Source organism: Bufo gargarizans, chromosome 6, assembly GCF_014858855.1.
Source record: "Bufo gargarizans isolate SCDJY-AF-19 chromosome 6, ASM1485885v1, whole genome shotgun sequence".
Classification (NCBI taxonomy): Eukaryota; Metazoa; Chordata; class Amphibia; order Anura; family Bufonidae; genus Bufo; species Bufo gargarizans.
The window spans coordinates 140,113,155-140,136,485 of NC_058085.1; the positions used below are offsets into that span (position 1 = coordinate 140,113,155).

General features: G+C 43.1%; 1 protein-coding gene across 1 annotated transcript; it reads right to left on the reverse strand.

Moving 5' to 3' along the window:
- Nucleotides 1–1,716: 1,716 nt before the first annotated feature.
- Nucleotides 1,717–22,214, reverse strand: METTL2A (methyltransferase 2A, methylcytidine). Its single transcript, XM_044297666.1, has 10 exons — nt 22,133–22,214; nt 21,420–21,719; nt 19,459–19,550; nt 17,716–17,942; nt 16,896–16,945; nt 13,700–13,760; nt 10,942–11,081; nt 9,980–10,086; nt 2,722–2,787; nt 1,717–2,229 (listed from the first exon to the last, which is right to left on the reverse strand). The coding sequence occupies exons 2-10, from the start codon at nt 21,665–21,667 to the stop codon at nt 2,057–2,059; spliced, it is 1,164 nt and encodes a 387-aa protein (XP_044153601.1). The 5' UTR covers nt 21,668–21,719; nt 22,133–22,214; the 3' UTR covers nt 1,717–2,056.
- Nucleotides 22,215–23,331: the final 1,117 nt, after the last annotated feature.

The window sequence follows — 23,331 nt, forward strand, 5'->3', positions numbered from 1 at the left end:
GACTCTGAGTTAATTTATATTTTTTAACCCCTCCATCACTATTTTACTTTGCATTCTGTATTCAGAATGCTATTATTTTCCCTTATAACCATGTTATAAGGGAAAATAATACAGATCGGGTCCCCAGCCCGATCGTCACCTAGCAACCATGCGTGAAAAATGCTTGCGATTTTCACGCGGCCCCATTCACTTCTTTGGGGCCTGCGTTGGTGAAAAAACGCTGAATATAGAGCATGCTGCGATTTTCATGCAACGCACAAGTGATGTGTGAAAATCACAGCTCATGTGCACAGCCCCATAGAAATGAATGGGTCCGAATTCAGTGAGGGTGCAATGCGTTCAACTCACGCATTGCACCCGCGCGGAATACTTGCCCGTGTGAAAGGGGCCTAAGTATACACCACCTATAAGGCTTACTTTATGCCAAAATTGTGGTACATGTTGGCTCATCTTAAGCCACTCCACCTGTTGAATTAGGTGCAAACAGACTAAATCACTGCAAAAAGTGCACCACAATGGATATGCAACTAACAACACTGGCTAATCCCTCAAGCTGATGTTAAAAACTGAGACTTTAGCCAATGTATTCCAGTCAGGAAAAAAAACAGAGCCCTTTTGCACCACCGTCAAAGTATCTCAGTGTGGTATGGATCCTACCACTAGACTACCTATGGTGTGTGAACACGGTCTGAATGGTGCTAAGATCTAACTCTCAGCCAAGTAGTAGGACCCATGCCACGCTGAGATACCTTGACGGTGGTGCAAAAGGGCTCCGTTATGTTCCTGACTGGCATACATTTGCTAAAGTCTCAGTTTTTAACATCAGCTTGAGGGATTAGCCAGTATTGTCAGTTGGATATCATTATGGTGCACTTTTTGCAGTGATTTATGTATTTTAAGGAATTGCTCCCCCGGGTTTAAACACGCTAAAGTGTTTGGGGTTTTTGAGCATTTCCTCCAATTTAGGACAATTTATTTTAGTAATTTTTTTGCAAATAGAGACTAAACCACAGAATTAACATGGCATGTAAGCAGTCAATTGTTTGGTGCAAATTAAAGGTGGGTTTCCACTGGCTGAGAAGCAGCCGATTGTCAGGAAGGAAGCTTTCCTACCAGCATGCTTGTTCATCGAAGGAGACGGCTGCAATTACATGCAGCGATCACCTCCACTGTATGAGGACGAGGGATTACTATTGCAGTTGCCCGTTCTGCATTATTTCTGGGCAGCAGATCACTCTTTAGACAAAACGATCTGCAGCCCAGAAACAATAATTGGTGTGCCTGCACGAATGACAGGATCACTCGATAAACAAGTGTTTTGCTTGTTCATTGGTGGCACATTTACATGGGCAGATTGTCAGGAATATTTTAGCAGGCTTAAAAATCCTCGTTTGTCGGCGGCAGATTGTGCCATGTAATCACGATCTGCTGCCGGCAAACAGCGATTCAGGATGGTGACGAGTGAAGGCATTAGCGATCTCTTGTCCCCATACTGAGGAGGAGATCGTTGCATGTAATAGCAGCAGTCTCCTCCAATGGTGAACAGGTGATTGCTGGGAAGGAACGCTTCCCTCTAGATAATCGCCTGCTGCATCTGCAGGTGTAATAGGGCCTTTAGTACCAGCCCTCAAGGTCTATTAGAGGATGTGGAGGAGATTTAGTATGACAACATGCAAAAAGGTGAACAAAGAAGAAAGACCAAAGTAAAAAATAAAATAAAAATAATATGTAAAATGCTTTATTTGAATAAATAAAAATTAAGAACTGGTTCTAGATGAACAGAAACGGCCTCCAGGAAGGAAACACCAGCAGTAAATGAGCAAGCACATCAAGTGTTATGGTTTGGAAACATCCAGTTGTTCCACAAATGTCCTACAATGGCCTTTTCTCCAAACAGTTCAGTTTTTTTTGTCTGTGGATGGTTCTTATGGCAGCTATGGCTTAATCTTGTGGAGTATATCATGAACTGAAGGCCAGTGAAGAGCGTCTTGATGTTGTGCATTTGGGGTACTAACCCTTAAGTGGAACTGAAATATGTTCCACCTATGGCAGTGCATCACTGTGTGTTATCTTGGTGTTGGCTTTCAGACTTACAGGGCTTGCGGTATTTACACTGAATCCACACGCGATACATTGTCAGCTGTTTGCCGCGGTTTACTTGAAGCCTGCGATCCACTGTATTTTGCACTTTTTCCAAGTTGGCTGTTGTAAACAAATTTTCAAGTTCATCTAGGAACAAAAGAACATATCTAATCACAAAACGAAAGGCTTAAAGATGTTGTCCCATCTGGATATTTACAGCATACCAATAGAATATACGGTAAATGTCTGATAGGAGCAGGTCCCCAGTGTCAATGAAAAGGATGAGGTGTATGAGCGGCTTTCTCCATTCACCGCTATAGGATTTACATAACTAGCTGACCGCTGGCTCGGCTATTTTCACAAGCCCCATTAGCTGTGAATGGAAAAGATGAAGCGCATGTGCAGCGTCCTCTCCATTCAATGCAGAGTCCAGTACTGGAGATCAGTGCAAGTCCCAAATAAGGGATCCGGACCAATTGGAAACTTATGGCATATCCTAATGATATGCCATAAATGTTCAGATGGGACAACCCCTTTAAGAATACAAATAGTAACCCATCCCCCTAATGACTAGTTTCCAACGATATCTTTCCAAATAGTGGCCCAACATGTTTTTTTGGGTGTGGTTTAAAGACTTGCCTTGTGTAAAGAAGTAGACTCTCGTTCCATCTCCTCTGACATAAAAGTTCTCAGAAAGACAGCGCCCTGTAAGATTATAAAGCATGTATGACTCAACATGATCCCTTCTATAATAGGACCATTAAAGTATACGTCTTTGCTTTGATCATAGATCATACAGTGCATGATACATATTCTCTCCACTGACAGTATAAAGTCCAAAGAGGTACACTGCATTTGGAAAGCCTTGAGACCCTTCAACTTTTTTTTTCACATTTTTGTTATGTGGCAAAATAAAATAAAAAATCTCAATTTTCCCCATCAATCTGCACTCAATCCCGTATAATGAGGAAAAAATATATATATATATTTTTTAGATGTTTTTGGATAATTTATTAAAAAGGAAAAACTAATTTTTTTATATGGGTATCACTATTCATACCCATTACTGTGCAACTTAAAATTAAGCTCTGGCGGGGGGGGGGGGGGGCCTCCATTTCTTTTTATCATATTTGAGATGTTTCTACACCTTGATGGATTGGAGCCACCTGTGGTACATTTAGATGATTGGGGATGATTTAGAAAGAGACCCCCTGTCTATATAAGGTCTCACAGGAAAGAACCGTCTGTAGAGCTTAGAGACAGGACTGTCTGGTGGTACAGAGCTGGAGAAGGGTACAAAAAATTTCTGCTGCAAAGAATGTTCCTTAGAGCACAGTGTCCTCCATAATTCTTACATGGAATACGTTTGGAACAACCAGGACACTTCTTAGAGCTGGCCGCCCCACCAAACAAAGTAATCAGGGAGAAGGGCCTTGGTAATAGGAGGTAACCAAGAAACCAATGGTCACTCTGGTTGAGCTCTAAAGACTGAGAAACAAAATACTCTGGTCTGATGAAAGCAAGATTGAACATGTTGGCTTCAATTCTAAGCGTCATGTCTGGAGGCACTGCTCATCACCTGCCCAATACCATCCCTAAAGTGAAGCATGGTGGTGGCAGCATCATGCTTTGGGGCTGTTTTTTTGCACCTGAGACAAGAAGACTGACCATGGTTGATGGAAAGCTGAATGGAGCAAAGTACTGAGAAATTGTTATTGAAAACCTGACCCAGAGAGCTCAGGACCCCAGACTGGGCTGAAGATTTATCGCCCGTCTGAATGAGTCCTTACATTGCTACTCTGAACTGCACACCTATTTTATTTTCCTGTTTTTAAAGCTTTTGTTGGCATGAATCTGAGTGTGTGATGCAGCCCCTTGAATAGAGAACAAAGAGAATAAACATTTACCTTTAAAGGGACATTGTCACCTGGATTTCATCTACTGAGCTGTTAACATGACCACATCAGTCTCCACGATTTACATTCAAATATACTAGTATTACTGCCCTGTGTCTTGTAATTTGTCTGTAAAATCTTATTAAAGCTTTTATTAATATGCAAATTACCTCAATAAGGAGCCCAAGGGGCTGTCCCTCTGGCCGTTGGAGACCAGCACTGCCCCACTTCTAATTTATTCACTCCTCTTTGCCGATGTAATGTTTGTGCAGTGCCCATAATCCCCGTGTATGCACCCTGGATACACATCAGCGCCCGGCGCAGAAGAGCAGAGCGGCGCGACTTGCCGGACGGAGGAGCAGAAGCGGGTCGAACGAAGCTGGCGCATGCGCAATGAGTTCTGTGAGGCCGATGCCAGGACACCGCGCCGGCGCCGACATGCGTATCCAGGGCACATGCGCAGGATTATGGGCGCAGCACAAACATTAAGTCGGTGAAGAGGAGTGAATAAATTAGCAGTGGGGCGGTGCACGGCTCTGAAGTAATGGAAGGTACTGGGCTCCAACGGCCAGCCCCTTGGGCTCCTTATTGAGGTAATTAGCATATTAATAAAAGCTATTTTATAGACAAATTACAAGACACAGGGCAGTAATACTATTATATTGTGATGTAAATCGTGGAGACTGATGTGATAGTAGCTCAGTAAGTGAAATCCAGGTGACAGTGTCCCTTTAATATATACAGTGCATTCGGAAAGTCTCCAGACCTTTTCACAATTTTGGTATGCTGAGGCCATTAAAAGGGTTATTCCGGTTTTAATTTTTTACATTTATTTGTTGATGTGATGGGTAAAAATACAGTTTTCTAATATACACATATATTTAGAATTCTGCATACATACCTTTCTTAAATCAGGCAGTTGACCCCTATATGCAGAAGAATAGTATAGCCCATATATCAGTCCTATGTAATGCATCCATGGCATCAGTCATGTGACACTCTTTACAGCCTGACATTCAGTAAGCAGCAGTGTTACGGGATATACATGTGCTGGGGCAGCACACATTCATGTTATAAGTAACTGAGACTAGTGGTGGAAGCATGATTTTTTTATTGTGGTTATTACAGTAACTACATTATGTGCTTGTCTGTAGTTATTTGTAAAATGGATGCGTGTCTCTGAGTGATGATCTCATGTTAATAAAGTTTATTAAAAAAATAAAAATAAAATTAAAATTATATATATATATATATATATATATATATATATATATATATATATATATATATATATATATATATATATATATATATATATATATATATATATATATCCAGAAAAAGGACGGCACTCCGTTCTAGTTGAAATAAAATTGGTCTTTAATCAACCTTGCGGTACAACGTTTCGGCTCCAATACTGAGCCTATAATCTGCTTCTACACAGACATGATGAGATACTGTATCTGCTGTACTTGTTCTCCTTAGTACAATACTAATGAACTGTTAGATGCCTGGGCAGTTAAATGAAAGTCAGGTGTCATGACACACGTGAGGGTCACACGAGCGACGCCATGTTTAGTCCTATCTAGCTCTCCTACAGGACTAAAATGGACTGTACCATTTTTTTTAATGTAAATTAGAAAATTGTTTAACATCCTATTGTCTTAAAAAAGAAATGTAATCATTAAAACCAGAATACCTCTTATCTGCGCTCAGTTCCCCGTAATGATAAAGTGAAAACAGAATGTTTGCAAAACTAAAATCTTGCAATGACATAAGTATTCAGACCCTTTAATCAGTACTTAGTTGATGCAACTTTGGCAGATATTACAGAACAGATGCGGACCCATTCATTTCAAAATGGATGTCATTCCACCTATAATGGGGACACAATTGCGGAACAGATGCGGACCAATTCATTTCAATGGGGCCGCAGAAAAGAGAGAACATGTCCTATTCTTGTCCGCAATCGCAGACAAGAATAGGCATTGTCTATTATGGTTGCGGCCATGTTTGGTCTTCAAATTGCGGAACGCACACGGCCGGTATCCGTATTTTGCAGATCCACAAAGCACTACGGCCGTCTGAATGGGCCCTAAGTGTGTAGTACTAGGCATGATACTATTCCCTGTGTATCCTTCCACAAATAGAACACATACCAGCATGCAAGCATAGGTTTAGGCTAGCCAGATATTTGTTTAGCCAGTAATCTACTTTCTTAACCCCTTAAAGGGTTTCTGCCACCACAATTATCCCTATTAAACTGGCTGACATTATCCATGTGCAAATGTCAGCTGAATCTAACTCTGCTATTTTTTTTATATGTATGTCCCCATACCTGCGCAATTTTTACTTTTAGGATATGCAGATTAGCCTCCAGGAGAAGGAGCAACGCGCCCCCTTCATTCTCCCACCTCATTCCATGCCCTGCCAGTGTTGAATGACAGGGCCAGCCAGGCCAGAGTTAGTTTCCCTCAGGGCGTGGAATGAGGTGGGAGAACGGAGGGGGCACATTGCTCCTTCTCCTAGAGGCAGGGCTCCAGATGGCTACCAAAACGGTCGCAAATGCGACTTAGAATTGCTAAATGGCGACAAGACTTTGCAGTCTTGTCGCCATTTGCGCCAAGACCCTCGCTGCTCTGCCACCTTCACATTAAACTGACATGGCATGCGCTGCTGTCAGCGCGTGCCGTGTTCTTCTCAACAGCACAGGGGAGAAGGAGGCAGTCCCTCCCCCCTGCACCGCTGCTGCCACCAATGGGCTAATAGCAGGAGGAGCCGCACCTGAGGGGTTAATATCGGCGGATCGCAGCACGCAGTCATAGAGGCTGGGTGCCGGGTATGGGATATGGTCGGCACCCGCATCTCAGCCTGCGTTTGTATTAAGTGTAAACTATATTCATTGGTGGCACAGTGCACCAACCCCCCACCCAGTATTATAAAGTAAAATCATTGGTGGCGCAGTTCCGATCGGAGCCCCAGCAGTGTAATCCTGCTGCTCCGATCGGTTACCATGGCAGCCAGGACAGTCCTGGCTGCCATAGTCGGCTCCCCGCTGCTGTGTGCACAAAGCACAGAGTAGCAGAGAGAGTGTGAAGTCCTATACACCCTAATAGAGATCTATCATGGTGAATAGGACAAGGGATGAAAGATCCCAGGTTCTATCCCCTAAGGGGGGAAATAGTTATTAAATAAACTGCAAAAAAACAAAACAAAAAAAAAACAAAAAACACAAACACCAAAATATTACGTTTAAATCACCCCCTTAGCCAATTTTACATATAAAATATATAAACAATACGAAAATATTACATATCACCACGCCCGAAAAAGTGCGAACTATTAAAGTATTAAAAAAAATATCTCCTATGCAGTGAACGCGATACCAGGAAAAAAAATAAAAAAAAAAATAAAAGTGCAATTTGCCATTTTTTTGTCACCTTGTCCCAACAAAAATCTGGTTAGGACTGTTCTATTATGGTCCAGGCGTTCCATAAAATTTGGAATGCACGCAGCTTTTTTGGGGTTTTATTTTTTTCACGTGGTATCGAGTATCGCAATACTTTTTTATGGTATCGAAATAGAGTCAAAATTTTGGTATTGTGACAGCCCTAGGTAAGACATGTGTTTTTTTTTATTATATCGTAACTATATGTATTTTAAATTTGGCAACAAAATTTTTAAATTTGGCTCCTAAATTTTTCAGGTTATTTTTTTTTTTTGTCTGGAGCCCTGAGAGGCTAATTTGCATATCATAAAATTAAAAACTGCAGTTATGGGGGTAAACATAGAAAAAAAAAAAATAATAAAAAAAATAGAGTTAGATTCAGCTGACATTTGCACATGGATAATATCAGCCAGTTTAATAGGAATAATTGTGGTGACAGAAACCCTTTAAAGCTATATTACACCTGACGATTTTTTGCCAGACGATCACTAAAGAGCGTTCGTTAGCGCTCATCTTGCACTGTAATACTGCCGTCAATTGCCCGATGAACAAGCAATGGGCTCGCTCATTGGGCAATTGTGATTTTTAAGAACACATAAAAATAATAGTTTGCCGGCGACAGATTGTGGTGTCTATTTCCGATCTGCCGTCAGCAAACCACAGTTATAACCCCCCTCATAGTGCCCCTGCACTGTAATGCCCCCCCTATAGTGCTCGGACCTGTATTAATGCCCCCAGTAAGGCTCTGGCCTGTGTTAATGCTCCCAGTAGTGCCCCATGAATTATAAAGCCCCCCCAGTGCTCCAGCCTGTACTACTGTCCCCAGTAATACCCACGTTAAAAATAAAAAAGGTATCCTGACACAGGAGTTCATGACCACATCATTGAGCAACTTAACACCCAAAGCAGGAGGTTGCGGTGACGTCATTGCGACCTCCTGCGCCATTCTACTGCTTTAGACGTCAGGCCTAGTGGCATGAGGCAGAACAATGGCACAGCATAAACTGCTATCCGCTGTTTAAGGCAAGATGCTCATCTTGCCTCATGGCCATGGCCCGTAGATAATTGCCTCAAGTGACAGCTGCAGTGCACAAGTTTGCATACAAGTCAATTTACTGCTTTGACTTCAGCTCAGAAGCAGTCTTACATTTAGAACTGGCACTGGATACGCCGGAGTTAGAGAGGCCTGCACCTCTTCATAACGTCGGAGGATCCACCGCCAGGTATGGGGCTTTATCAAGACCGGCGTCTAAAACGGCAGTCTTAATAAATGTGTCCCTGTTTTTCTTTTGTTGATCAGAGGCGCCGTTCCCAAGTTTTAATCAGGTGAACCACATCTATGTGGCAAACTGTTTCAAAGGGAGGTCGTTGGTGACAGTTTTATTTTAAGGAAGCAGCAAATTTCATAACTTTCTTTTATGCTTCTACCAAGATAGCTGTATTTTTTTTGCATTTATTCTTTTTAAGGATGATTTGTATTTTTAAATGGCACCATTTAAGTTACCAGATTTTCGCACCATAAGATGCACAAAAGTGGGGGGATGGAAAGGCAGTGTATCTTATGAAACAAATAATAATGAAAGATTCCCTGATAAAAGAGATCATTAATACACAGTAGTACCGGGGATCGGTGAATATAGCAATCCTGGTGCTGGCTGTACTCACTGCTCCCTGATCTTCTGCTGGGCACCTGCTATGCTGTGTCCTGACTGTACAGCGTCAGGATGTGGCGCACTTTCATCTGATAATGTGCGATGACAGGTCACAGTGCAGCGTGGTGCCGGCAGAAGACCCGGGTGCGGCGAGTGCAGGGAGTCTGCTGGATCTCACAAGTGGTGGCAAGTGGAGAGGCAAGTTCATTTATTTATTGTATGTCTGATCTGAGGTCTGATGGATGCAATATACACCACAACCTTATTCTATAGTTTCATCGGATTATGGTCATGCCACATTAATCTAGAAGTTGATTATCTCTACTACTTTTGTACAATTAAAACACTTCTTTTTCAAAAATCATTTTATTATTATTTTTCGTCATGTTGTCATGCACAAAAAATAAATAAATTAAAAACCTGTCTTTTTTTTTTGTAGAAGTACCAGTATGCACTGTGCAAGCCATTAAAGAGGTTGTCCATGTTAAATTAAATCCTGGGAGCAACAGTAAATGTGGTAAATTAACAAAAAATAAATAAAAAAAAAGAGATACTGCATTGCTCCTCTGTCGCTTCCAGTGTTACGTTTTGGTCCACGCCCTGTACACATACCATGTCACCATGCAGCCAATCGCAGGGCTCAGTAGTATACAACACGCCACGGTTGACTGGCTGCGACAGTGACATGGCGAGTACAAGAAATCACTGCTGCACCCAGGAAAAACAAACACAGGCAGGGAGGACCACAGCATGGTGCAACAGGGGAGAAAAATGTGAAGCTTAACTTCTTTTATTACTTTAGTACATTTACTGTTGCCTCCAGAGTTTCAATTTAACGTGGATAACCCCTTTTACTAAGCATTAAAAATGTATTGAACTACGGTAGACCAACAATACGGTACCTTTTTTAAAGCGCAGTTGGGCCATGTCATACCGGCCATAGTCCCGCAACAGGATGCAACCACCAGGCTTCAACAGCTTGCTGAGACGTGTAATGGCCTCCTGCATCCTGTGTAACAATTATAGAGGCAGTGATAGGGTTAAACGGGGATGAAATATTAAAGTGTAACTGCCATTTCACTACCAAAAATGAAATTCCTAACATATGTGATGCTGAAGGGAAGATATTCATGAAGCTTTATTTTTCTGTTAATTTTACCTTTCTGATGTCTGTATTCAGCCCTATTTCTCTGTGCCTCTATTTCAGCATCTTCCTAAGATGGCCTGTGCTGCACTTCCTGTGGTGATCTTTGCCCTGTCCTTGAGGCCATCCTGTATTTCCCTCACTTCCCATAAGCCCTTGCTCTCCTCACATGAACTAGCAGGACCCATCAGAACGCAGATAACTTCCCCTACTACCCCAGACCAGTGTGTCTCCTCTCACATACAGCTAACCAGAGACAAGCATTTGTTTTAGCCTCTTAATAGTCACCTGCAGAATAGGAAAGTAGCACACATTTGTGGGACTTATCATCAGGTAAACCTGAAATTAAATTTTAAAGCACAAAAGCACTCATACAGCAGGGTACTATACCATTAGGGTATAATAAAAAATAAAATAAAAATATAATAATAATAATAATAATAATAATAATAATAATAATGAAACGGCAGTTTATAAGTTAACATCTATGCTTGACTGGTTGGGGTACGGCTCTTGGGTCCCTACTGATGCTCAGAATGAAGAGGTTACGAACTGCTAAAAATTCTGTCTACAGTACATGCACATTACAAACTTACAAGTATAACTTCTATTCTTAGTGATCAGCATCCCGCTACTGCAAGTTCAGCGCAAAACCTGCAACTGCAGTTATTAATATCCATCTCATGCTTGAATGAGCTCCATTTCTTACAGGTCACTCACTTGCTTGGAAGGATGGCGGAAAGGACGAAGATCAGGACAATGACATCCAAGCTCTCCTCAGGAATGGGATAAGTGGAGCTCTCGTCTGACAGGTCATGTACAAAGGCAAAGCATCGTGACGGGTCATAATTAGGGTTGCTCTGTAAAAAAAAAAAAAAAAAACACAGCAGGCATGAGAATTATAAAATTATACTAAGATATAATGCCGACCAATATACCTACAGTTTACATCAAGACCCTAATTGTGTACAACATCTGCTAATCCGTCATCAAATAGTCCCAAAGCCTCAAAATGTTCCTACATTTCATTTCCAAATCCATACATATTAACACACATATAGATGTGCATAGTACAAGGCTGTTGGCGCAGTGCCAGAGCGAGGAGTCTACTGACCGTGTAGTTGTGGCAAAGTATTACAAGCCAGACCACTATTTATCCAATAATCCAGAAATACTGCTTGGATCAATTTGGAAATCCTCAACCCAATGGATTATCAGATATTAAAATGTGCATTTATTCCATTCTCAATGACAAGCATTTGGTTTTATTTGTCTATATATAAGTAATTCTACATTTGTATCGAAAGAGTGCCTTTAATTATGTTACCAACCGGTTCTCATTCTAGAAGTTCAAAAGCAAAAACAGGAGAGGTGCCCATTTGCTTAGGTACCAGTATGACGCTGGAAGCCACTCATGTAAGCAGCTAGTAACACCATACGTCTGACTAGGCACCTGGACCACTAACGTCTTCCACTGCAACTTTTAAACTTTTGGAAGGAAACACAGTCCGGAAATGTAATTGAAAGTACTGTTAAAGGGGTTTTCTAGGACTTAAGGGCTACAGTATGTACACCTTTGGAGACAATTTTATTTTACTTATTTTGGGCTAAAAATCATATATTCAATTGGCCTTTTTAATAAACATATTGAGTCGTTCTATCTCAAAGGGTTAACTGTTTTTCTAACTGTGTGACTGGTACTTTTACTGTCAGGCCATCTAATAAACCCCATCTCTAAGCTACTGAGAGGCCCTAAACACTTATTTAAGCCACATTCTTATCAGTTATAATGAGCGTTTATAATGTCAGAGAGCAGAGATAAAGGAGCCCGTCAGCTCCCCAGATGACTGAAAAGACAGAAATTCCACAGGCAGCTAGTAGAGCATCTCAGCTCTGTACACAAACAAGGATTCCATATTAGGGTTGCACCGTCTATTGAATTATCGATACTTTTGTACCGGTATCGATTAGATACCGGAATTTGACATTTACCGATACTAGGCTGCGTTACTGCACAGAATAGTATCAGAGAACATGGCGCTCACTGCTTTTAGTGCGCTCCATGTTCTCCTGAGCAGCACAGGGGAGAAGGATGGAGTCTCTCCTACCCACTGTGCCGCGGCTGTCATCAATGACAGGAGAGGGGAGGGACTGTGGCTACTGCGCCACCAATGAAGATAACTAACATTTAATACAAATACAGGCGGCGGGTGCCAACGGCAGAATCACATAGCCGGCACCCGACCTCTATGACAAGGCGCTGCGATCCGCAGCAGTTAACCCCTCAGGTGCCTCGCTTAAGGTGTTAACTGCTGCGGATCGCAGCGCCCTGTCATAGAGGTCGGGTGCCGGCTATGTGATTCTGCCGCCGGCACCCGCCTCCTGTATTTGTATTAAATGTTAGTTATCTTCATTGATGGTGCAGTGGCCACAGTCCCTCCCCTCCTCCTCCTCCCCTCTCTCCTGTCATTGGTGGCAGCCAACCCCAGTATTAAAAACATTGGTGACAGTGGCCAGAGGGTCCCCTCCCCTCCTCTTCATTGGTGGTAGCTTCTGATCAGAGCCCCATCAGCGTAATCGCTGAGCTCTGATCGATTACCACGGCAGCCAGGACGCTACTTGGTAATTAGGGTAAATAGGACAAGGGATTAAAAGATCCCAGGTTCTAGCCCCTAAGGGAGCGAATGGTTTTTAAGTAAAAAGTGAAAAACACACACCAAAATATTAAAGTTTAAATCATCCCCTTTCCCAATTTTACGTCCAAACTATTAAAACATTAAAAAAAAAAATCTTCAGAAAACAAAAAATAAAAACTGCATGATTCGCCATTTTTTTGTCACCTTGTCTCCCCAAAAAATAGGATCAGACTGTTCGATTATGGGCAGGACGTTCCATAAAATGCGGAATGCACGTGGCTTTTTTGGCATTAAATTTTTCTGCGTGGTATCGAGTATTGCAATACTTTTTTCTAGTATCGACATTGAATCAAAATTTTGGTATTGTGACAACCCTATTCCATATTTCTAATAAAGACCAAATGAAAAAAAGATTTGTAGCTGAAAATAAGTACAATGAAATTATTTTAAAAAATTACCCCCAAAGATGTACATAGCCTTTAATCCTGATGGCCTATCCTCCTCAGGATAGGTCATCAACATCATATCAGTGGGGATCCGACACTCGGCACAGCCACAGATGAGCTGTTTTGGTTCTGTAAATACTACAATGCGGTTCCCATTTACTTGAATGGGAGCTGAGCTGCAGTACCCTTGTACAGCCACTAAGCAGTGTTCGGCGCTGGCGGCTGCTCAGACTAGCCAGTTGATGTGGGTGCAAGGTGTCAGACCTCCCCAATGATCCTGAGGATAGGTCTTGAAAACCCATTCAAATGCAATGTGTAAATCCATGGAAAAAAAATATGTGTCATATAAGGTGCCCTCTAGTTAATATAATTGGTTGAGTCTTTAATAGAACGTACCTTTACAATCTCCACTGCAGTGGAAGAAAAATCACAGCAGTATACAAACAGACCGGAGTCACTGTAAATGAGAACACAGACATCATTACCTGCTCATGCTCTATCCAAATATATCTATCGTGCAGTGAGGTCTGTTAAAACAACACATCTGATCGGTGGGGGTCCGACACCGCCGCCGATCAGCTGTTTGAGAAGGTGCTGGCAGTAGCGCCGCGGCGTTCTCTCGGTTTCCCTCAGGCCCAGTAATGTCACAACCAGTATTACTTGCCTGGGCGGGGCTAAACTCTGTTCACTTGAATGTAGATTAGCCCCTCCCAGGCCAGTCATACTAGTCGTGATGTCACTGGGCCTGCGGTAAACAGCGAGAAGGCCGCGGCGCTACTGCCAGCACCTTCTCAAACAGCTGATCGGCGGCGGTGTCGGACCCCCACCGATCAGATGTGAATGATCTATCCAGAGGATAGATCAACAGTTCAAAAGAACTGCAGAACCCCTTTAATTACACTACTCTGCTGCTGCAAGGGAGACAACGCGTAGTGTAAGGAAGCGGAAGCAGCTGATCTGGGGGGTGCCAGGTGTTGGACCCCCGCCATCAGATACTGATAACCTATCCTGAGGATAGGTCATCAATGTAAACAGGCTGCACAAACCCCCTATAACCCTTTCAGCTCCGGAGGACTTTTGTGTTTTCGTTTTGTTACTCCCTGCCTTGATGGACCTATTTATCTGTTCACATAGCCGTATGAGGACTTTTTTTTTTTTTTTTTTGCAGTTTGCAGGACAAGTTGTAATTTCTGATGTCATCATTTAATATTGCATACAATGTAGTGAGAAGCTGGAAAAAATAAAAATAAATAGGGGGAAATTGGGAAAAAAATAAAAATAAAATAAATGATGTAATTCTACCAGTTTTATGGGTTTTGTTTTTATGGTGTTCCCTGTGCGATAAAATTGACTGTTACCTTTCATTCTCCAGTAAGATTATAGCGATATTATATAGTTTTTCTTTTAACACAAAAAAAAAAAAAAAAAAAAAACACAACAACTTTGACAATTAAAAAAAGAAATAAATTTTTTCCAAATTCTGATCCCCATAACTTTATCATAGTTATGTCTACAGAGCTGTATGAGGGCTAATTTTTGCAGAGTGGCCTGTAGCTGATGGCGAATCACCGAAAAGATGGTGAATCACCGTACAGGATAAATCCATTTATATTTTATTAGTTCAGGCATTTTGGGAGCTGTAATGCCTATGTAGTTTATTTTTACTTTAATTATGGAGAAAGGGGGCGATTTGAAATTTTATATTTTTAAAAACTTTTTGTCACCCTAGATAACTATAAGGCCAGTTTCACACGGGCGTTGCGGGAACATGCGCGATTTTTCCGTGCAAGTGCAAAACATTGTAATGCATGTTTGGTAGGTACCCAAACCCGAACTTCTTTTTGGGATCGGTGTTCTGTAGATTGTATTATTTTCCCTTATAACATGGTTATAAGGGAAAATAATAGCATTCTGAATACGGAATGCATAGTAAAATAGCGCTGGAGGGGTTAAAAAAAATAATAATAATATATTATTTTTTTTTTAACTCACCTTAATCCACTTGCTCGCGCAGCCCGGCATCTCTTCTGTGCTGCGTTAAGGAAAAGGACCTGTGGTGACGTCACTCCGGTCATCACATGATCCATCACCATGGTAAATGATCATGTGACGGACCATGTGATGACCGGAGTGACGCCACCACAGGTCCTTTTCCTGCACACAGCAAAGAAGACAGAAGAGATGCCGGGCTGCGCAAGCAAGTGGATTAAGGCAAGTTAATTTTTTTATTTTTTTAACCCCTCCAGCGCTATTTTACTATGCATTCTGTATTCAGAATGCTATTATTTTCCCTTATAACCATGTTATAAGGGAAAATAATAATGATCGGGTCCCCATCCCGATCGTCACCTAGCAACCGTGCGTGAAAAATTGCACCGCATCCGCACTTGCTTGCGATTTTCACGCAACTCCATTCATTTCTATGGGGCCTGCGTTACGTTAAAGACGCACAAAATAGAGCATGCTGCGATTTTCACGCAATGCATAAGTGATGCGTGAAAATCACCGCTTAGGTGAACAGCCCCATAGAAATGAATGGGTTTGATGATTCAGTGCGGGTGCAATGTGTTCAATCCGCGTGGAATACTCTCCCGTGTGAAAGGGGCCTAATAAGCAATCATTAGTTGCCGAGCGGGGGAGCCAGTCAGGACCCAGAAGCACTGTGGTCACGTTTCAGAGGTTAAATGTCTGTAATAGACGTCATCACCGATCACACACACACTGGCCCTGGGTGTAGCCACCTAGAAGCTATGGTGCTCGATTCGCTCTGGTCACCATCTTTAAAGGATCGACTTCTGCTATACTTGTACGGCGCTGGCCGTCAAGGGGTTAAAGGGGTTTTCCTCAGAGTTGGTTATTAATATCAGATCAGTGGGGGTCTGACTCACAGGGTTCTAGTGAGTGCTGCGGCCTCTTTCTTGGCCAGTGATGTCACATCCATTGGTCACATGGCCTAGGCGCCGCTCAGTCCCATTGAAATGAATGAGCCTGAGATGCAATACCAAGCACAGCCACTATACAACGTACGGCGCTGTGCTTGGGATGCTATGAGGAGGCAGCAGGGCTCCAGCCTCTTCAAACAGCTGATTAGTGGGGGGGGGGGGTGCAGATTTTCTGACCCATCCTGTGGGCAGCACAGTGGCTCAGTGGTTCGTACTGGTCCTACATCTGCATGGCGTTTGTATGTTCTCATGTTTTGGGTTTCCTCCCACACGCCAAAGACATACTGATAGGGAACTTAGATTGTGAGCTCCATTGGGATATATATATATATATATATATATATATATATATATATATATATATATATATATATATATATATATATATATATATATATATATATTTACCTGAGTAATATAAATAAAATAGGTCATCACCCCAGAAAAGCCCTTTAATAATTGTGTACAATACCAGCACATGTAACCTATCAGATTCCAGCTCTCTAACCATGTGCTCCATTTAATCAGGTTATTGATTTCCACCCTCCTTAGCAGAGATTGCAGGGTCACAGTGGATGGAGAAATGGAATCCCGTCTTCTTACAAGGAAGCTACACCTTAAGAAAAATGTTATAGTAATAAGCCACTTACTTATTAGTCTGCAGAATTGGAAAGACTGTGTTTCCGACACCGCAGCCCACCTAAGACCAGGGGAAAGAAGCGGAAATAAATGAACAGGTTATGATGATGGAACGAATAGTGCCGGAATAGAAATGATGCAGCATCAGCGCCCCGGAGGGCAACTGGCTATTAGCAGCGGCAGACTGATACTGCTCACCGGAGTGTGCCCGAGCAGCGGGAACAGCAAGTGACCTGTGCCGTGTCCCTGCGGAAGGCATGGTATGGCCCTCTTCAATCTGACAAGGACAGAGACATGAGGTTTATTAACCCCATGAAGACAACATTAAAGTGCTTGCCCCATCTCGGACATTGTTTGCACCATGCTAGGATATGCTATAAAATGTCAGAAAGGTGTAGGTCCCACCTCTGAAACTGGTCCTATCTGAAAAACTAAGCTGGAAGAACATGCCTCACACGCATGGTGTGCTCTTCAATCACTGCTACAGGACTTCCCCAAAAAACAGGAGAGCGAGCATGCTCGGCCATTTTCGGAAGTCCCACAGCAGTGACTGAAGGGCAAACTGCACAAGCGCAGCCACCCTCCTGTTCACCACTAAGGGAGTGCTGGAAATACCCAAGCCAGTGCTTTGCTATTTTCAGATGTTCTATAGCTGTGAATGGCAGGTGGCCACACATACGCAGCATCACACCGATCATACAATTATTTTATAGCATAGCCTAGCAGTATGCCACAAATCTCCCAGATGCGGATACCCCTTTAAGAAAGCAGCTTGCTCTATATCTATATATGACAGAGACTTGTAGCCATAAGGTGAGTTCTGGTCATTACCTCTAATATGCGGTAATTGGCTGAAGATCCTGGATAGTCCTTACTCTCACCAGCCGTGTCCAGCTTGAGGTCCTGTTTCTGTTCTCCATCTATATCTGACCGACTCTTGTGGCTGGGAGACAGCTCAGGGAACTCTGTAAAAAGCCACTGCCTGTCCTTGAAGAATCTGTTGTCATGTATGGTGTAGAAGTCGTCCCAGTAGTTGCTGGCTTTATTCTCATATTCCTCTGGAACCAGGCAGAGACAACATTGGTGAAAGGTGCTGTGCTGGATTAGAAAAACATGGCGGCTTTCTTCCAATAACAGCGCCACATCAGTCCACAGGCTGCGTGTGGTACTGCAGTTAAGCCCAATTCACTTCAACGCAGCTGATGTACAGGTGGCATGTCGTTCAGGGGGGGGGGATGTTTTTTAAAAATTCTGCACAAGCCCTTTAAGTTGACTTCTCACCATTAATTGGACTGTATCATTGTATATATTTTTCTTTTACCAAACATTCGCAGCAGCCATATATTTACAGCGAAGGAAAGGACTTCACACGGGCAAGAATTCCACGCGGGTGCAATGCGAGATGTGAACGCTTTGCATCCGCACTGAATCCGGACCCATTCACTTCAATGTGGCTGTGCAGATGAGCGGTGATTTTCACGCATCACTTGTGCGCTGCGTGAAAATCGCTGCCTGTTCTATATTGCTGTGTTAAACATTGGAACGCAATCATAGACAAAACGGACTGCAATTGCGTGCCTACACGCACGGGTTTCCCGCAATGCAACCTGAACGCATCCAGCCCTCACCCGCGACGTCTGTGTGTGAAAGAGGCCTTAAAGGTCTGGCTACACAGCGACATGAAGTCGCACAACACAGAGGGAGTCTGGCTAAGCGGAGACGTGTCGCGCGACAAGAAGACATTTGATATAATGTATTTCTATGGTGTTGCACTGTGGCACGCAACAGTCACAGAAAAAAATAATAATAATAATAATCTGACTTTTTTGTGACTGTCGCATCAAAGTCGCAGCATGCCGCATAGCAACTCCACTGAAATGCATTACATGAAATGTCGTTGTGTAGCCGGACGCTAAAAGCTGGCCGGCACTATAGCGCTGATGGAGAATAAAACTGCGTTTTTTTTTTACTTACGCAGCATCGGACAACAGCATAAAACATATGATTATTAACAGGCTGTGGGCTACTATGAGGTACTGCTGGGGCGTGTAGATGCATTTTTGAGGTGACAGGTTCCCTTTAAATTTTACAAATATCTTTTAAAGGGGTTCTCTGAGACCAGGGGAAAAAAAATCAAACAAAAAAAACACTCACCCGTCTCGTTTCTGTGCTACATTCTCCCCAGTCTACGGATCAGAAGTGACATGCTGTTTACACACACATCACTGCTTCCGGCCAATCAGTGGCCTCATTGTTGGCAGGCGCAGGCACAGAGTCGCTACCGACACTGAGGCCATTGACTGTATAGATGTATATCAGACATCTGGTTCAGCAGGAGCGGAAACAGAGAAGGACGCTGGAGCGCCGGCGACGAGTTTTTAAAAATGTTTTATTTCGTTCCCCCTTTCTAGCAACATTAAAAGTGGCTCCCGGTCTCGGCTATATGACCAACGTTCACAGTAATGCATATAGCTGAGGCCTCTGGACATGGAGCCCACCATAAAAACAAACAAACAAAAAAAAAAACCTTGGTGCCAACTCAGCCGATTGCAGCCCAGCACCCCGTTATCTTACCTTGCTGCTCAGGTGGAAGCGGCTGGGAACTGTTTTCTAGCACTTTCTTTTGAGCGGCAGTTTCTTGCTCCTCAGACCACTGCACATTGTCCCTATAAGATAGAAAATGATGAGAAATACATAAAGATCGTGCATTACAAGGCCGGCTGCATCCTGCGTAACCAGGAGATATAATAGATGCTTTTCGGTCATTTTTGCAGGATGTCATCGCCATGGGCATTTCCTTATGATGCTAAGACTAGGGCCTGATACGGATTGTGTCAGGGTGCGTTCAGGATGCGTTCTCGCACTATTTCACAATCAGGTTCGGTCAGTTTTGTCTGCATTTGCATTCAAGGTTTCAGTTTTTCCGCACGGGTGCAATCAGTTTTGATAAGTTTTTCACGCTTGTGAAAAAAATTAAATGAAGGTTTACAAACAACGTCTCCTAGCAACCTTCAGTGAAAACACATTGCACCAGGACTGCATCCAGATTACATCCGAATGCAATGCGTTTTTCACTGAAGCCCCATTCACTTCTATGGGGCCAGGGCTGCAGTGAAAAAAAAAAAAAAAAAAAAAAAACACAACACAAAATATAGAACATGCTGCTATTCTCATGCAACACAGAACTGATGCGTGTAAAAAAAAAAAACGCTCATGTACACGGACCCATTGAAATGAATGGGTCAGGATTCAGTGCGGGTGCTATACGTTCACATCACGCATCGCACCCAAGTGGGAAACTTTCTCGTGTGAAAGGGGCCTAAAGGTCCTATTACACGGGCCGATCCTTAAGACAACAATTGGGGGATGAGCGTTTGTAGGAATATGCTGCCAATCACCCAACAAATGAGCAAACCTTTTCCGACAGGTGATTGCATGTTTCAGTGGGCACCTAAAATGGGCAGCAGATCCTTCTGCAGGGATCTGCTGCCCACAACCAATGAATCTGTATGGACACAAGTGATCACTGTAGTGATCGTTTATCCACATAGAGAGAAGATGATGCCAGTATTCCCCTCTGCTCAGGGATCAGGTAATAAGGACACCCAGAATTCTAGATGTAGCTCCCCGAAAAGATAGCCGCACCTACAGTGCACACAAATAATTGGGAAATGTGGGGTCATTTATCAAACTGGTGTAAAAAAAGAGCTGGCTCAGTTGCCCGTAGCATTCAGATTCCAACTTTCATTTTCCACCTTTCAAAAATGAAAGGAAGAATTTGATTGGGCCACTAAACCAGTTCTACTTTACACCAGTTTGATATATGACCCCAATGGTTGAGTAGAATCCCAGATCAAGCAATGCTCTTTAAAGGGGGCGCTATACATAAGGGATGTGCTCAGTAGATAAGGCTACTTTCACACTAGCATGATTCTTTTCCGGTAAAGGGTCTTAATACCGGAAAAAAAACACTTCCATTTTGTCCCAATGCATTCTGAATGGAAAGCGTTCCGTCCCTTGTACGGTATTTGTCCAGACAAAATACTGCAGCTTGATGCGGTATTTTTTCTGGGCAAAATTCCAGGAACACTACCACGCTTGCCAGGTCCGGCATTAATTTCTATTGAAATGTATTAATGCCAGATCCGGTACCAAGTGTTCCGGAAATTGCCGCATCACCAGATCCGGCTTTCCGGTCAGGCATACGCAGTTCTTTCTAGCTTTAAAAAAAAATTAAATACCAGATCTATTATTCCGGATGATGCCGGAAAGACGGATCCGGTAATCCAATGAATAAGTACAACAGATCTGTAACCTGATCCAGAAAAAAAAAAAAAAAAGACATCCGTTTGCATACGGATTTCCGGATCCGGGAACGGAACCGCCTGCCGGATTCTAACAACGCTAGTGTGAAAGTACCCTAACACACTTATTAGAGATTAGAAGAAAATGTCACCATGACCGTACTCTTAATTTACAAATGTCACTGCTGACCACCGCTCGCAATATCTGTGCCCCTCATTACTGGCTCTTACCAGGCATTATGTTGGAAAACCTGACTCGGATCCTTCAGGTGCCGGTTACCGAACTGAGGCCTTTTCCCGTCCATGACGGAACCGGTAGTGGCAGCTGTTGCCGTGGAGACGAGGAACGCTCTAGTGAAAGACCAATCAGCTGCAGGCAAAGGGCGGGACCAATAAAGTGCAAGCCAATCGTAGGTCGAGCCACGCCCCCACAGGAAGCGGAAGTGCTGGCCGCGCACACGTGTGACCAATGGGAGCATGAACGCGGTTTAGTTTAGAACAGCCCACGGGCCACGACGTCTCAACGGCGACCTGCAGGTTGTGACAGAACCGCACGTTAACGCACAATTATCGCGAAAATACTTTCAGAAATAAATGCTAACGTATTTTGAAATTGACTGCAGGTGTGAGGATGAGCAATCGATTGTAGAGTGAAAGACTACAATTCCCGATATGCCCTGGGGCTATAGTCTGTTAGGGCATGCTAGGGGTTGTAGTTTCCTAGCCCCTCTGGAAACATAAGTTGGATCAGTGTTCCCCAACTTGTGTCAGAGCATGCTGGGAGTTGTCAGCTGCAAAAGCTTCAGCAGATTGGTAATAGTGATTTCGTTTTTAATGGATGATCCCTTTAATCGCCTGCTATTTAGTACTAATCCACTCTGAGCAGTTATTACGTGTGTGAAATCCCACAGCAGCCTAGACAATGCTTCATGTAATGACAGTACCTTGTACAATACATAGGGGATTCCTCATCGACCTTCTGCAGATCTGCTGTGAAGAAGTATGGGCTGACAGAACAGGAGGAGATTGGGGAGGGGATAAGAATGACGTCTCAGCTGTTCACTAGAGCAGGGAAGGCTAACCTGAGGCTCTCCAGCTGTTGCAAAACTACAACGCCCAGACTGCCTATAGCTATCAGCCTACAGCAGGGCATGGTGGGAGTTGTAGTTTTACAACAGCTGGAGAGCCGCAGGTTGGCCATGCCTGCACTAGAGCATCAGCACTCCAGCTGCTAGGAAACCACAACTCCCAGCATGCAACATGCTCGGCTGTTCTAACTCCCATAGAAGTGAATGGGACGTTATGGGAGTTGTACTTTCAGAACAGCTGGAGTGCTGGAAGTTGCTGATTCCTGCACTAGATAGTGGCAGCAGGATATACTTTGTAGTATTCTGTATAATTTGTAAGAAAACCATGGAATGGAACTGGCAGAGAAATAATATAGTACAGTGATGGCTCTCCAGCTGTTGTACAACTACAATTCCCACCATGCCCAGCTGTAGGCCAGGGATGCCCAACCTGCGGCCCTCCAAACTACAACTCCCAGCTTGCCTGGACAGCCTATCACAGAGCATGGTGGGAGCTGTAGTTTTACAAAATCTGGAGAGCCACAGGTTGAGCATCACTGCTGTTGAAGCCTGGGCATGCTGGGAGTTGTAGTTTTGCAACAGTGGGGGAGCCGCAGGTTGGCCATCCCTGATACAGTGGAAAGATTTGCACCTCTGTGTTTTGTAGCCACGTATGGCTTATAAATACTGATCAGAATACTACCCCCAGAGGAAGGCTTTGCCAAACGTGCGTTGAGGTGTGCCGTTCTCCGGAGGGTATCAAACTCTGACGGGTATGTTATTATTACACTTTGTTCACTGGTTGCTTATTTGTGCAGGAGTCAGTTTTGTAGAAGATTGTCCTGGCATTTGCTCTTGACTATTTGAATCGGGTTACTTTTTGCTTAGTTACTTTGGACAAATCGCTTCTAATATCTATAGGCAATTATATGTGTATTGTATTATCATATTGTCATACCACCCCTCAGGGGACCGCACATCACCATTTATTTTTTTTTTTTTCATCATCTCTTTTAATCACGTTCATGTCACATATATTTATTCAATAAAGATTGTTCATTTTGAGCGGTAGTTGT